Source organism: Excalfactoria chinensis, chromosome 20, assembly GCF_039878825.1.
Source record: "Excalfactoria chinensis isolate bCotChi1 chromosome 20, bCotChi1.hap2, whole genome shotgun sequence".
Taxonomy (NCBI): domain Eukaryota; kingdom Metazoa; phylum Chordata; class Aves; order Galliformes; family Phasianidae; genus Excalfactoria; species Excalfactoria chinensis.
The window spans coordinates 2,023,372-2,038,559 of record NC_092844.1 but is presented as its reverse complement, the minus strand read 5'-3'; the positions used below and the strand labels follow the sequence as shown (position 1 = coordinate 2,038,559).

The window sequence follows — 15,188 nt, the reverse complement described above, 5'->3', positions numbered from 1 at the left end:
AATGCTCGAGCTATCTGTGCTACTGCATAGCAGCCCCTCTGCAGGGGGTGGGGGGGAGCAGCAGAAAGAGATGAAACAACGGTAATTAAAGGGGAAGGAATTCACGAGGACTCTGGTGAACTGCTGGAGCGTGGCTGGGGTGAGAAGAGCTTGTGCTTTGCTGGGAAATAGCACAAGAGTTGTTGTAAGCAAACTTCAGAGAAGCGTCTGGGCGCAGCGCCGTGTGTCTGCTGACAAGATACAGCAGAGTTGGATGGACTTCTGGGTGACCCCAAGTTTTAGGGGCACGGCGACCTTTCAGTTGAACGAGTGGGCATCACGTGGGCTCTCCGCCTGGTTTCTATCGGTCAGATGGGATTAAGAATGCCTTTTCGTGGCTCTCCTGCACTGATGAAGTGCTCAGCTGGGTGTCCAAAGGGAGCTGCCCGAATTTCGACTCAGTTTTGGCCTTGGCTGTGTGCGTGACATTCACCGGCTTGCTCACGTGCTGTGCTTAACTGTGCTGACCGCAGCCCTTCAGCACGATGTATGCTAATTACTGTTCCGTTAGTGCTGGTTCCTCGTTTGTTCCCCGGTTCAGTTGGAACCGGAGCTCGGGTTCGGATGGCTCAGCCCCGCTCCGCCGGTGCCCCCTGGCGGACGGTCCTCCCGGCGAGGGGAGGGCGGGGGAGCAGAGTGGCGACGCTCTATCTACCTCCGCGCTGTTCTCGATGGTGCCGCTCCGCTGCGCATGCGCGGAGCCGCCGGCGTTGATGTCCCGCAAGCAGGCAGCCCGTTCACGGTCCGGCGGCCCCAAGAAGGCCCGGCGGCCCCGGCAAGCCGCCGGTGGCACGGCTGCGAAGCCTCCGGAGGGCGGCGGAGGCCTCGCCAGGCAGCTCCGGGCCCTCGGCCTCAAGTTGCGGGAGGTGCCGGGCGATGGGTGAGTGCCGGAGGTGTGAGGGCTGAGGGGCTGCCCCTCCTGGTTGAGCGCGGACTGCGCCCCACGGGGATCCGGGCGTTCCCCCTGTGCCCTCGGATAACGCCGGGTTTGTGCCCTTCAAGCCCTCTTCCTCGCTCGGACGGACTTAGGGCTGTGCTGGCCGGAGGGCTTCCCGTCGGTGCGGGGCATGGGAGGACGGGGTTAGACACGTGCCTCTTGAGAAGCTGGTCCATGAATCCTTGTGTTGGCCTTTGTTCTTTGTCTCCGTGGCAGTTCAGGACAGCTTGGCCCCGCACTGTGCCTACTTTTGACTTGCTCTGTAGGAGCTGATGACGTGTTCACTTAAATCTTATGTTCTTGGCCTGAATTCTTCTAATCTCAGTTCCTGCTGTCCAGCCTGCGTTTTTTCTGCTGCCACATCATTGGTTTAGTGGTGTGGTTTTTTTTAGCAGTGCCGCCAACACACTAACAGGTAGTTTCTCATTCATTAGCAACTGTTTGTTTCGTGCCCTGGGTGACCAACTTGAGGGACACTCCCGGAACCATCTCAGACATCGCCAGGAGACAGTGGAATACATGATAAAGCGACGAGAGGACTTTGAGCCCTTCGTGGAGGATGATGTTCCCTTTGAGAAACATGGTACAGTTTCCATAGGATGCTCATAGATAGGGTTATTCTGGAATATGATTTCTTCTCATTTGAGTATTAAGCTATTCCTCATCCCACACTGTGTTATTATGATCAGACCCTAACCTTTAGTAAGAGCATTGAGTTTACATTTATTATGTTTCTGTAGAAAGATGAGCCAGTAGAGTTGTCCTGAAACTTATTTGAATTTAGGAGGAACTTGGAAAAGGGAAGAAAAAAAAGCAAAGAGTGAAAAGTTAGTGGTTTTTTACAAGGAGAAAATAAAGCCCACAAGGTTTCACTTGAAGCATCCAGAATATTGGTGGCCATTGAGTGCTGACTTCCTTGGATTTCTTTCTTCTTGACATACGATGTTTTACAGTGTTAACCTAGAGGAAGATCCAAGGCAGAAACCAATGCAGCCTTTGTTCTCACAGCCTTGTGCTTGTGCCAGGTGACTTGAAGGTGATCCATGAAAGCAGTGTGGTCATTTAGTATGTGGCACCTTTCCAGAGAGCTAATACAGGACTGATGTCTTTGCATAATGTAAGGTGTGCTGCCTTTTCTGGACTCTCTGTGGTCATTTAATACTCATAAACTTCTGACACTGCTGGATTCTTGCCCCTGCAGTTGCCATTTAACAGTGGGATTTCCTTTCCAGAATTTATTTCTTGGGCCCCTTGTTGAAATTTTATTACTTGCTATCACTGCAGTGCTTTTGGAACTGTCGGAAATTGGTCTCCAGCTCTTATAAATATCTTGGATTTTTTTTTTTCTTCAGTTACCAATTTGGCAAAGCCTGGTACCTTTGCTGGCAATGATGCTATTGTGGCCTTTGCAAGGAACAATCAAATGAACGTGGTTATTCATCAGCTGAATGCACCGTTGTGGCAGGTGAGTAAAGAAAACTTCTGTGTTTTGGCCTAACTTCTAGTTGATGGATGCAAACAGTTGAAACTTTCTGATCCGTCAAAAGAGCACAAAAATACTGCTCAGCAGCCATACTTAGCTTGGCATGATGGAGAGCTGGCCTTGCTTTTTCAGCCTTGAAGAACACAGCTGGGAGGACAAGGAATGAAAGACAGCAATGAATGTTTGAAAAGTAGATATATGGAGACAGAATAGCATGATAGAAGAAGCTTTAAAACCTTAGAGTGGCATTTAAACAGCTCCTGGAAAGGACTTTGTGCTGTGATTCCTTCTAACAGGAAGAGACTGGAACAAGTCATCCATCAGCTCCATTCTGCTCTCCTTTAAGTGTATTCAGACTAATTTCAGATGGATTCATGAACCCAAACAAATTAAACTCGTATTTTATGGCAGCCAATGGCAGCCATTAGCAGCAAGATGTCTAATATATGTGAAAATATATATGTGTGTGTGTATCTTTACAATGTATCTGCCAGTAACAGATAGGCATACTGATCTGCTTGGCCTGCAAGGTTATATGGAGGTGATGACCCTGCAGGAGAGCTTGTGGAGGTACTGTTCATGTTTTGCTGTTGTTCTGAACCACATACTAACGTCAGCAAACTGAACTCTTATCGATATTTTGTACATCCTCTTGAAAAATCTCAGACTTTGATTTTGGTGTGAGGAGCATCTGGAGGGGTTCACAACGTAGTGACAGTCTGTCCTAGTTGGCTAGATTCAACTAATCCAGGACAACTTCTTCATGTTAGCCATACTGATTTCTTATTTTTTCATACTTGTATATGTTCTTTTCCCCTCTGTCTCTACTTTGGAGCCCCAGCAGCAATACTGGAAAGATTAAATTGTAAAGAGAGCATATTCAGAGAAGCAGATGGTATGAATATCTCCTTTGGTCTGAAGTCAAAAGCAGATGGTGCATTAGCCTTTAATTTTAAGAAAACTATTTGCATAAATTGCAGCTAAGCTGCAGAAATGTGAATGGGAGAAGTGTTTGGGCCCTGCAGCTGTTTCTCAAGCTATGACCTACTCAGAAACACTGTGGAGTTGGGCATCCTTGTGATGACTTCTTAGGGCTTTAATGACCTTTAACTTTTTCTTTATAGTGGCTGAAAATGTCAGGCTACAAGTTAGCACAGACATGTGGGTTATGTTGCTGGCTTTTTGGGTATCTCTTTACCTTTTTCCAGTGTTTTGTTTTTGTTTTTTAATCTGCACTGTACTTTGGAGAGAACGCAAGTGAGGCTTCAGTACTGACAACCAAAGAGACTGGCTCATTTTCAGTCTTAAGATTTGTTAGATAACCACTTAGCTTCTGACAAATGAGAAATGTTGAAAATAAATCTGAGATTCAGCATGATGAACAACTTAGTAGGATAAAAGGCAGGAGTTAAACGTAACCTAGTGTTGTGTTGGAGCTCAGAGGTGAACAAGTGTAAAACAGGTGAATGGGGAATATCTCTTGTGAAATGTTGTTAATGCAACACAAACTGCAGACTTGGTTGAAAGGTGACTTGGTGTAAATGCTGCAAGCTGGGAAAAGACGTAAAAGGATTGGGAAACTGGAGTCCTGAAGCAAGCATGTTTTGCTGTTTACTTACATCTTCTCTAGCAGAGGTGTCATATCTTTGAACTCTGGCTTTGACAGGTGGGCAAAGGAGACTTGCAATTATGGTGTAATATTCTGCATTCCTTGCAGGAGTTGAAATGATGTTATCTCATAGATCCAAATAAATTCTCGTGGTGAGAAATCTCTTACAGAAGCTGCAGTGTTTGGTGCTGGCAGAGCAAAGGAACTTTTGATTTTTAATGATGTGCTTGAGCTAATAAATTATTGTGGTTTGTACTTATTGCTATTTCTTTTCTAAGCAAAACATCCACTTCAAATGCAGATCCCTAAAACGCTGCTTTGTTACAACTGCAGAACAAAACTGCCATGGGTAACTGTTTCTATTGCAGTCCCAATTTGATCAAACTCTTTTTCCTTACCCTTGAGGGGGGGTAAAACGGCATCATACCTTAAATGAACACTGTCACTGAAGATGGGTTTGGGAAAGATCATCGGAAAACTGTAATTGCTTCTGTAGAAAGCTTAGAAAATCTTCTTAAACTTACCATTAAAATATTTTCATGCTGTGTTTTGTTTGTAATGAAGTAACTGATCCCACAGTATGTATCTTACCCTTCACACAGAAACTATGTTGTTACTGTGTAGGTACATCTGGGATTATTAGGTCAGAGCTTCCTGTTTAAAGATACTTCATCAGCTACGTACTTTTTTCCTAGCACAGTGTTAATCATTACTTCAATAAGTAATGCTAAGAAAAATGTGACTCCGAAGTGAAGTTCAAATCCTCATTTGCCGTCTGTTTGTTTCGATTAGATTCAAGGCACTGACAAAAGCAATGTGAGGGAACTGCATATTGCGTATCGGCATGGAGAGCACTATGACAGTGTGAGGAGAATCAACGATGATTCTGAAGCCCCAGCATATCTTCGGATGGAGGTTGGTTGTGTCAGAGTGACCTGATCAGCTGTGGCTGAAAACTAACAGCTGAATGTCACCAGTTTATTTACTTCCTCATTTGCACTGAGAGAAGAGTTTGGTCCCTGTCCCATCTTGGGGATAGAAGAATACCTAAGATCAATTTAATTAGTGCTGTCCACTTTCTTTACCATATGTGAAGCGCTTAAATTACTGGCCTGGAAATCAGTCTTGAATGTGATGCAATGATGTATGGACTGTAGGAGTCTTGAGTCAACACAATTTCAGTTAGATTCATCATCTCAAATACAAAACCAAATGGGAGGAAGGAAACAGATGGAAATACAACATCCAGATACAATAATTCTCATATCTCGCATAACTCACTCCTGTTAGTGAGTGAGCTGCCCTGTTGGCAGGGTTTGTCTGCATGTATTTGTATTTATTGCTTCATTTAAAAAGCCAGTGATTGTTAACTGGTGTGCATGATCTTGTAGTATGTAAGAGTTTTCTCAGTGGAGTGTTTATGAATCTTAGGAAGTGGTGTCAGGGACAATGGAAGTTACACACTTTCCAAGATACTTTGATTTTGCTGAGAATGCTATAATCCAATTTATGTCAATGTCAAACTAGATGATGAAAGTAATGCACGCTTCTGGGCTTTGCTTTTCTTGTAGATGCTCTCCAAAAATGAATCAAATAAGGAGGAGGAAACGAAGCAACAGAAGGATGACTCTGAAGATGAGACTGAAATTGAAATGGAAGCTGCTATACAAGAAGTGTGCAGTGCAACTGGGTGTTCAGTAAGTACCGAGTGCCCTTTTTATGCTCCATATCCCAAGCTCCTTGATATGTGAAGGTAATCCTGGAGGAAAAAAAGTGTTTGTCTTGGACAATCTCAGTACTGCAGGCATAAATTAGGGTGCATAGCATCCTAGAATCAATCAAGTATGCTTGATAGTTTTGGAAGCTTTGTCTTACAGTCTCTCTCAAAAAAAACCTCTTGGTTTAAAACAGCTTCTGTAAAATCTAGACATCCCATACTCCACAAAATTTAGCTGTGGTCACTAGATTACATGTGGTTACTGAAGAACAGTATGTTCTTCATACTGTTGAATGGCTGTGTGTATGTCACTGGTTTGAACTCTGTGATGTTATCTTTCTCTTGGATAGGACATCGAGTTGGTAAGCCAGGTTCTGAAAATGGAGGACTACAACTTAGAATCTGCAATATTCGCCATCTTTCAAGTGCAGGAAGTGGAAAGAATCAGTAAGTACGTGGACTTTGTCACTTAGTGCTTCAGAAAAATGCTGTCTGACCTTAATGTTCACTGTAAACAGCAGTTCAGCACGGACAGTGGCAGCAGAAACTTCCTGTTGGTTGTGCTGCTGCCTCTTCTTATGTACTCAGAAAAATCCGTAGGGCAGATTTTGTGCTCCTGCATAGTCTTCAGTTCACAGTGAGACTGACCTGGGAGTGCTGAAGGCACTAAACTAAGTTCTGATATGCCACTGAGCATATCCTGTTTGTTCTCCACTCAAATCTTGAAAAGCTCTGTGTAAGATTGTGTAAGCAATCCCTGGAGCCATTCTTGTGGCTTCCTCACTACATAACTGAGCTTTCAGGTTTATAACATCTCCAAGTATGTTCTGTCTAGTTCTTTTCTCTGGACAACCTGATGTACCCAGTTGTAACCTAGTTCTTAAGCATGAAGGATCCTGACTTTTCTTTTTGTTGCTTGTGATGTAGGGTCTTCCCTGTGAAGTTATGAGCACTTGTCAGTAAAGCTTTGTTCTGATGCTTCTGAAAAATAACAGCATGCCACTGTGGAGAGACCCCCTTCTGCATTGCAGCTCGTGATAAAATGTAGGGTACTACATAAGCAGACAGAAGCGAGCAGACTGAACTTTGTCTTTTTCCATATTTGAACCAGCTTCTAAAAAAAATCGCTGTTCCAGAAAGCCTGGAAGAAGGAATTGGCTGACAGAGACAGCTTCTGTGTAGAGTGTCTGAGAAAAAACTTTGTTGTTGGTAGGTGCTGAGGAGCAGAGTGATCCCCAGAACGATGGTCAGAAACTGTGTGCCTCAGCTCTGTGTGAAGATAGTGGAAATGGTTCAAGGATCTTGGGAAGTCAGAGTTTGCATCGCCACGAAACAGAAAATAATATGAAAGGACAGGCTAGATCTGATGAAGAGAGTCGAGCTAACAAAAACTTAAAGGTATGTGCATGGTGGTTTGGCAGTGATTTAAGCATCCTTTAAAGTTTAGGGGAGTGCTTTGGATTGCTTAGCCAGCAGCTATGTTCTCCTTTTCATTAAAAAGCACTTCGAGTTACTGGATTTTGTTGCTGCCCCAGTTGTGGCTTTTCTCAAAGATGAATGTTTATTAATGACAAATGGCACTCTTCCCACAGTAACATGAAGATCAGATAAATAGTCTGGAATAAACATTTTCTGGCAGCTGCTTTGGTATCTCCTCACCTCCTTTCCACTGTGTTATTTTTCCTCAGCTGGGCAGAGAATGTCTGTTTTCAGCTTTGTTTTTATTCTTCCCTTTTCAGGTATTTAAAAAGCAAAAGAAGGAACAACAGCGTCTGGAGAAGAAGAAGCGGCAGGAAGAAAGGCACCGACAGAAGGTCTTGGCCAATAGGAGTAACTGTGCAGATAACAGCAAGGAAGAGGTGGACTCAGATAACCAGATAACCTTGGTGAAGACCATGGCAGCTCTAAATATATGACTGAATGTGTTCTAAGCGTTCCGGTGAGAAAAGCAAAGGAAACTGGTGAAGATAAATCTCCTCTTAAGCAAACTTCCAAGCATCTCTTGTTACTGTGAAGCTGTTTTTTGTGGAGATGGCTGAGCATATAAGCACTTTGTTTCTTCACTTGCAGGGCAGGCAGTTGTTCAGTAATCCTACAGCAACCTGTGTTGAGAGAAGAGCTTTAACCAAAAAGTAGGGACTGCTTTTCATTATCTTGGTGGTGATGATGATATAAAGGTGAGACAGTTTTCCTCACACAACAACATCAGATTTGCTTTGAGATCTCTTCATATACTTAGATTTATTATAGCAACTTTTTACTGTGGAGAAGATTTATTTTACCTTACTGTCAGGGAAAGTGTTAACAATTTTCAACTCAGGAATGTGCTGCTTTTTTGTTTTGTTTTTTTTTCTATTTAAGTTTATATAGAATAGTCCCAGAATTCTCTTAAAAAAGTGTCAGCCAACACTATCAAACATGAGATTCTTCTTTCCTTTTTCATCTGAGAGTGAACTCCTGAGGCTGCAGGGCTGAAACATTTGATCTGGTGAAGTCTAACAAGGTAGTAAAATATGATATGAGCAGGCTTGGAGTTTGTGCTGAGTGCTGTTACTTGGACATCTGGAATCTCTTTTCCTTTGCCATATTCTGGAGCTTTAGAGTAACTCCTGAGCTTTAGTCTAAGCCAGGAACTTGATAGTCATTAGTCTCTAAATGAAGTTATAACCAGTGGATCAGGAGTCTTGTGCAAAAAGCTTCCAAGCAGCAGTGGTTACTGGAAACCATGCCTGGTTCACTCTTTGTAAATCAAGCTTTTTCTAGGGTAGGATTTTCACCTTAAATTCCTCTCGAATATGGTCACTAGGTAACATAGAATATGCAGCTCGAAGTCTGTGGTGCTTTCCACTACAGAATTGGGAATCTGAACTGAAGTGGAAGCACTGTAGGACTTGGCCTTAGATTTATGGCTATTTACATGTGAATGTAAAAATGCCTTGCTGTTGGCTGGAGTGAAATGTGTTTGCACTCAGAAACCTTAGAGGGCAGCATTGACTTGATTAGCTCTTTCCCAGCTAAATTCTATCTCATTTTTCTCTTCTGGTAGAAATGTTTGGTTCAGGTTTCTGACCAAAGAGAAGCTTAGGTATAACTTGAAGTCCTCTCTCAAATGGAAACCTAAAGCCCTGGCAGTGCCCCATAGCTTTAGTAAGTAATTAATTAGCAGGGCAGAGCTGGTTTGCACCTGCAGTTTGGCTGCCTTGTATTGTTGGATCCAATAGTTCTGTAGCTTTCCCACCCATTCAGGCACTGTCATGAAACAACACATTAGAAATTGTCTTGGAAAATTATTTTTATTTGCAAAGATTTTTTTATGATTTATTTAATTCTGAGGAGCAAGCTTTCCTTGTGCACCAATTCAGGATCTGGCAGGCTTGGTGTAGAGGTTCCAAGTGCCTTTTTGGTGCAGTGAGTCTGGAGTTGTGCCTTGCTTCATCTCACTGCAGGAAGAGAATCTCAATTGAAAGCATTTCCATCAGGTTTCAAGTCTGGCATCTCTAGCAAGAGGGAAGTGAGCCCCTGCACTTGCGGTTTGAATAATTCTCGTAGCTTTTGCTGAAGGTTTTGAGGTTCCTCTTGAAACACTCTGCTGCCTTCCTGTCACACTCACAGGTACCTCTTTGGCATGAATTTCCAGATCCTGGAGGAAAAGGAGAGGAGAGCAAAAGCTTGGAGTTACTTTTCAAATCATCCCCATGAACCCTAGGGTAGCTGAGGATGAATCCTGTTGCCACTATCCTCCCCTTGGGGCATGGAACTGTTTGGCTACAAACCAGTAATGACCCTGGAGGGAGCATTTAGTTTAATTTATATCGAAATTTGTTTAGGTCATGAGGAGGTGCTCAGTTTTGGTCCCCTCACCCAGAAGCAATATTGTTTTCTCCAGGTTGTCACAAGGGACAGCACAATGACCCCATCCAGATTAAAACCTCAAGTATTCTGTGTCCAGCTTGGCTGGGTCAGTATTTGGTCTCCACAGAAGGGGACCCCCCATCCTCAGGGAGCTCTCCTAGCTCTCAACTTTCCCATGGCCCCAACTGGTACATTAGCACCACTCCTGGCACCTTTCCTTTTCTTCCACCCCCTCCCCAGCAAGTGGTTTTCCAGCCAGGTTGGTGTGAAGGACACCAAGGAAGGGATTCCCTGGAAGTGAGAGTGGTTGGGCCTTGCGCCATCTCTTACCGCATGTGATCTGGCCTCTCTTGATGGAGACATTGTAACCGACAAGGTGGGGAATGCAGGTCAAGGATGTCAACCTCTTGTAGCAGCAGTCGTGGGCATGGCAGCACCTGGTGTCACATGAAGTCCCATCAGGGCAGGGTGGGGAGCAGAGGGGAAATGGTGGTGCACAACCTGTGCAAAGCTGCATGTGTTTGGGTGCAGCACAGCACTTGCTGAGCAGCCTCGTTCACCTGAACGTTCCCATTTTTCTGCCTCAGCAACTTGGTGTAACACCAAATGGCTGCTTTAATTAGCCTGGGTTTGTTAGATGATCCTCCTTTTGGAAGCAGGTGAGCACAGTGCGAGCTGCTGCTATTGAGCAGCTTTTGAAGACATGCATTAAGGTTACACTGACTGTTATGGCATTGCTACCTCAGCTTCTAGCCTCATACACAGGGAGAGGCAGAGAAGACCAGTGATCTGATATTCAAGAAAAGCTGCGTGTCCTTCCCTGCTCTGCCTGCCCCAGCTTCACCCTGCATTCAGCTTTGGGAGCAGAGGGCTGGCAGCACCCCTCTGCTTCCTCGCTTACCAGTCAGTTGGATCCACCGGCCTCTTGGATCCCCCAAGGCCGCAGTGGCAGCCGTAGGTGTTGTAGGACAGCGCAGACTTCCCAGTCTTCTCCTTAATCATGGAAGCAAACTGAGCCAAGTTGCAGCTCGCGGGGGCCAGCCCTGCAACTGGAGACATGTTGTTAGTGGTGTTGGAAAGAGAACCCTCTAAAAATGGACTAAAAAGAGGAGCCATCAGCCCCAGCCTTGCCCCATCACCATGCAGGGGGTACTCACGGCAGATGAGGAGCACCAGGAGCTTCATGGCCTCGTGGTAGGCAGCACTTGTGATGAGCAGGATGATCCCAGGGTGCCGAGTGTGCACCCAGACGTACATTTTATAGACAGCGTGTGTCCGCTCAGCGGGATTCCTCCTTTGATTTCTCCAAAGTGGGCAAATATTGACAGTCCTCGCCATATTGGTTCCGTTACATGTGCAAGCTGCTCCTGGCATCTTGGAGGCCTGCTCAGGTGCAATTCCCATTCTTGGAAATGACGGGATGCCCTTTGATGGGAGGGCAGGGGATGTTTACATGGACTGGAACTGAGTGAAGTCTTGTCTGTGCGTGAATCTGGTTATCTCAGCGCTCTGCACAAATAAGGAGAACTGGAGGGAAAACAGGAACAATGTTGTCCCTAAATGGCTTTCAAAAGCACCGTGTTGTATCTTACTGTTTTCCTAATTGCTCGCTTGGACAGGGAGAAAATGCAGAGTGCAAAGCATCCTCCCTTCCTGCTCTGATGTGGGTGAGATGTGGAGCTGTGGGTTTTGGTGATGGTCATCACTCAGCCCCAAGTGATGCTAAATATTGCACGTCTCTGTGCCTCAGCAAGTGCTGTAACAACATTCTTGGGATCTGGCTGGGGTTGCTGGTAATAATTAATGAATTTAGCATGCTTACATGGAGTTGCCTTTTTTCTCCCCCCCCCCCCCCCAGTACCTTATGCACCAATTCCAGTGCTGCTTTTCAGCACTTGTGTAGCTCACTTCATTGCATCTGAGCTCACAGAGCTGCCCACCGAGCTCCATGTGAGCTGATTTGCATAGCAGGATTTAAACAAGGAGAGAGTGTTTCAACTCATCCTGGTGTGCAATCTGTCAACTGAATCACCTCTGTTATCCCATCCTGACAAGGACATGATCCTTGATTTATACCTTGCAAACAGCAGCTGCTTGGCGCAGGGCTGCACTTTCCTTCCTAGTGGGTGCTTGTGCCCCCCCAGGGCTAAACTGTGGGTGCCTGGTTTGCAGCTGGTGGGGAGCATTTCTGATTCAAGGGATACTTCCTCATTCAGGAATTCTTCCTTGTTCAATGGATATTTCCCGGTACCACTGTCATCACATCTGGGATAAAGATAGGGTGTGAATTGCAGCTGGCAATGCCCAGGGCACAGCAAAGTGTGCTCCTGCTCCTGGGGGGACACCAGCTTTTGTCACTGTTTTGGGGTTTATACTTTGTTATGGAGCCCCATAGGGCTTGCAGCACTGTCCAAGCACTCCTGTAAGGTCAACTGTGCTGAATTCACCTGCAGGGCAGAAAACCTGCATGGTGAGGATGCTTGGGGCAAGAGGAAGCAGCTGTCTGCCTGAACTGCCTTTTCCTAAGGGACATGCTGGAGGTTGTTGCAAAATAAGGCCAAAACATTCTTTTCTGATGAGAAACGTGTTTTGTTCTGCTCTGACTGTGAGGCAAGCATGAATTCCCCGCCATCCCATCGCAGTGAAGCTCGCTGGCAGCCAGCCCTCCTGCAGCATCATGCCTGCACACTGACTTGGACAGCAGCTTCCATCTCTCTGCGAATTGTAGGGAAGTCTGGAAGGCCGAGGGGTGCCCATGAGCACCGGTGGGGGATGCATCACCCTTTGGGGAGCATGGACTGGCTTTATGTAGAAAGGGATGATGGTACCAGCAGGCAGCAATATAAGCAGGCTCTGAACCCTGCAGCTCAGCTCTGCTCCTTAGGGCTGGGTGCTTCTTTTGTTGGTGTCTCTGCAGGAAGCCCTGCTAACGGATGAGCTTCCCCCAGTGCCAGGGGTTGTCACTGAACGCAACAAAGTCACATCACACAGAGGACCGCAAGCTTTGTGCTCTCTGGTTTTATTTTGGAGCGACTTAAAAAGATTCTGCAGCGAAGCAAGAAGCTGAGGGAGCCAGCATCTCCGTGCAGCAATTTGCAAACAGGGAGCTTGAGCCAAAAGGGGTGAACGCCAACAGCAAGACTGCTTCCATCATCTCGCCCTTTGCAGTGACAAGGCGCAGGTGTCTGCTCCTCCCTTGTTTTTCTGAGCAGAAACATTACATCTGCGCTACCCTCCCTCCTCAGACCCAGTGTCTAATGACGCAGCTTCACAAAAGGGCGGTTGTCCTCCAATTGTAGCCAAAAAGCCCTGAAGAAGAGGATCGGGAAGCGCTCCTGGCGCCGAGCCGAGCTCCTCTTTGCTTACCAGCATGGAGGTGGGTTTATTACGAGGAGCCCTTCTCCATCAGCAGCGCCTGCCTTGACACCTGCGCAGAGCCCTGCTGCTGCGTGCCCGGCACAGCTGAGTCAAACGTTCACATCTGCAGGCTGCTCTCTGGCACCGTGTCCCGGAGCCTACAGGAGCAAGAGGAAGCACGGCACTGGGATGGTGGCTGGAGGAGGAACCCAGGGAGCTGCCAGGGTGGCAGTGGGGACTCTCAAGGCTGTTGGATGAGAGGATCCTAAACCATGGCCATGAGGACTTACTGCAGGCAGGGACCCCCGGCTGGGACACAGCAAGGCGTTGGGTCTGTCCCACGTGGCAGCGGCGTGTGGCCAGCTTGGCGTAGCAGCAGGCACGGAGCAGGCAGCACCTGCAGCGAGAGTGAGAACCCGGCCCTGACCCAAACAGGCTGGTAGCTGCTCTCCAACTGCCTGCAGCAACTCTGCAAGCAGGACTTGCATCCTCTCCTGCACTGGGCAATCCCCAGCCTGCTCCCCCTCCTCCCACACCCACCTCTTCTCAGCTTCCCCTTGCAGCCTTTCACAGAACCCCAGAATATCCCAGCTTGGAAGGGACCCATAGGGATCACCGAATCCAACTGCTGGCTTCAGCCTTTCTGCACACTGGCTTTTGGACCATCCCATCCATTTCAGCCGGTGCTCTTTTCCTCGACAGGGCTGCAGGGAATGGTGAGCATTGCCTCACTTTCCCTAAATCCTGTTCCCCTCTTGCTGCCACTTGCTGATGCTGTACCGGTCCATGGAAGCAGCGCGACCACGACCCCATCCTGATCCACAGCCATGGGCAGTCAGGTTTCCCACAGTGCTTCCTTCCAGCCCTGGAGCAAATGTGTGCGGGTGCTTCCCACGAGCTGTGAGCATGCCTGAAGCGACCGGAAAATAGGGTTTTGTGAGCGAGATAAACAAGCCCCAGGCAGCTGGAGTGGAGCAGGTTTAGTTGAGATCTCCTTTTCTATTGCAGTTGCACTCACCGCAGGCGAGCAGCAGCGCCGGCATCAGCAGGACCTTCATCTTCCTCTCACCTGCACCTGGGGGAGAGAAACGGGAGCTGCCCTGCCAACCTTGCCCTGCTGAAATCAGGTAGAAATCCTCCAGAGGTTGAAGGGAGGGAGGCAGGAGGGCTCCTTCACACGGTGCTGCTGCCTCTTGGCTGAAAGCAAGCATATTCCTGAGCTATCCCACCGCCCACCCCCTCCAACTCTCATCCCACCACCCCTTGCACTGAAGAGAACTTGGCATCAGTATCTCCCCAGCTCAGTTTTCTCCTCAAAGCACTAAATCACAAGGCAAGGAAAACAGTGCAGCATGCCGCCGCCTCCTCCTCCTCCTCCCAACACCCCGGCCCTATTTTCACTTCTGCAGTGCTATGACCCCCGGCAGCAGCGGGGTCATGCAGGGGTCTCTTACCAGGAAATGGCACCAGTTCTGATTCCAATCCCTTGCTGGCTGAGTGCTGCCCTGTGCCTCTGGCTCCTGCCTGGAAGTGCAGCAATGCCTCTCGCCTGTCCCCACGTGCCGTCCTGCTACGCCCCGTCCCTTGCCGGCCAAACCCACAGCCTGATGTGACGCAGCCTGGAGCCCCTTGCTGCTGTCTGGGGACCCCCAGGCACCCTCCCAGAGCCCCCTGCTGCGCTCTGTAGCCTCCTGCTACACTCCCACTGCTTTCTGTAACAGCCCATTACCCCCTGCTGTCTCCCAGTATTGTCTTGAGCTTTCTACTGCACCCCCAGCACTATCTAGAGACCCCCAAACACCCCCCAATAACCCCCAGTACTGCCAAGAGCCTTCCAGTGTTCTCCCACTTGATCTATTGATGCCCTCAGGGCTTTCTCAGTGCTGCCTACAGACCCCAGGCATCTGCCCATCTTCATTTTTTGGGGTCTTAAACCTTATTCTTTGAACCCAGACTTTACCTTACCCTCTAAAACACCATGTGGAGGATCTAACCATCCTGACTTCTGGTCACAAAGTCCCTTTTTGGACATCCAGGTACTAACTTTAAGGGCTTGTAATCCTGATTGTGGGACCCAGACTCTGATTTTTCAGTCTAGGGAGTCATTCTTCAGGTTCACAGGTTCAGTTATAGGGTGCAAGTCATAATTTTGAGGGCTCAAGTTTTCTTTTTTCATTCCACACGCCCATTTTGA

At 47.3% G+C, this 15,188-nt stretch overlaps 3 protein-coding genes across 3 annotated transcripts; 1 reads left to right on the top strand and 2 right to left on the bottom strand.

Annotated features, from left to right (window-relative positions):
• Positions 1-738: 738 nt before the first annotated feature.
• On the top strand, positions 739-8,389 carry OTUD3 (OTU deubiquitinase 3). Its single transcript, XM_072354128.1, has 8 exons — positions 739-919; positions 1,411-1,559; positions 2,329-2,441; positions 4,861-4,983; positions 5,640-5,765; positions 6,136-6,232; positions 6,999-7,183; positions 7,525-8,389. The coding sequence occupies exons 1-8, from the start codon at positions 753-755 to the stop codon at positions 7,699-7,701; spliced, it is 1,137 nt and encodes a 378-aa protein (XP_072210229.1). The 5' UTR covers positions 739-752; the 3' UTR covers positions 7,702-8,389.
• Positions 8,390-8,411: 22 nt separating this feature from the next.
• On the bottom strand, positions 8,412-11,444 carry LOC140261074 (phospholipase A2, membrane associated-like). The gene is made up of 3 exons (XM_072354127.1): positions 10,539-11,444; positions 9,968-10,074; positions 8,412-9,425 (listed from the first exon to the last, which is right to left on the bottom strand). The coding sequence occupies exons 1-3, from the start codon at positions 11,039-11,041 to the stop codon at positions 9,283-9,285; spliced, it is 753 nt and encodes a 250-aa protein (XP_072210228.1). The 5' UTR covers positions 11,042-11,444; the 3' UTR covers positions 8,412-9,282.
• Positions 11,445-12,654: 1,210 nt separating this feature from the next.
• LOC140261072 (basic phospholipase A2 Sms-N6-like) lies at positions 12,655-14,553 on the bottom strand. Its single transcript, XM_072354125.1, has 6 exons — positions 14,449-14,553; positions 14,013-14,069; positions 13,775-13,904; positions 13,285-13,391; positions 13,004-13,152; positions 12,655-12,946 (listed from the first exon to the last, which is right to left on the bottom strand). The coding sequence occupies exons 2-5, from the start codon at positions 14,050-14,052 to the stop codon at positions 13,043-13,045; spliced, it is 387 nt and encodes a 128-aa protein (XP_072210226.1). The 5' UTR covers positions 14,053-14,069; positions 14,449-14,553; the 3' UTR covers positions 12,655-12,946; positions 13,004-13,042.
• Positions 14,554-15,188: the final 635 nt, after the last annotated feature.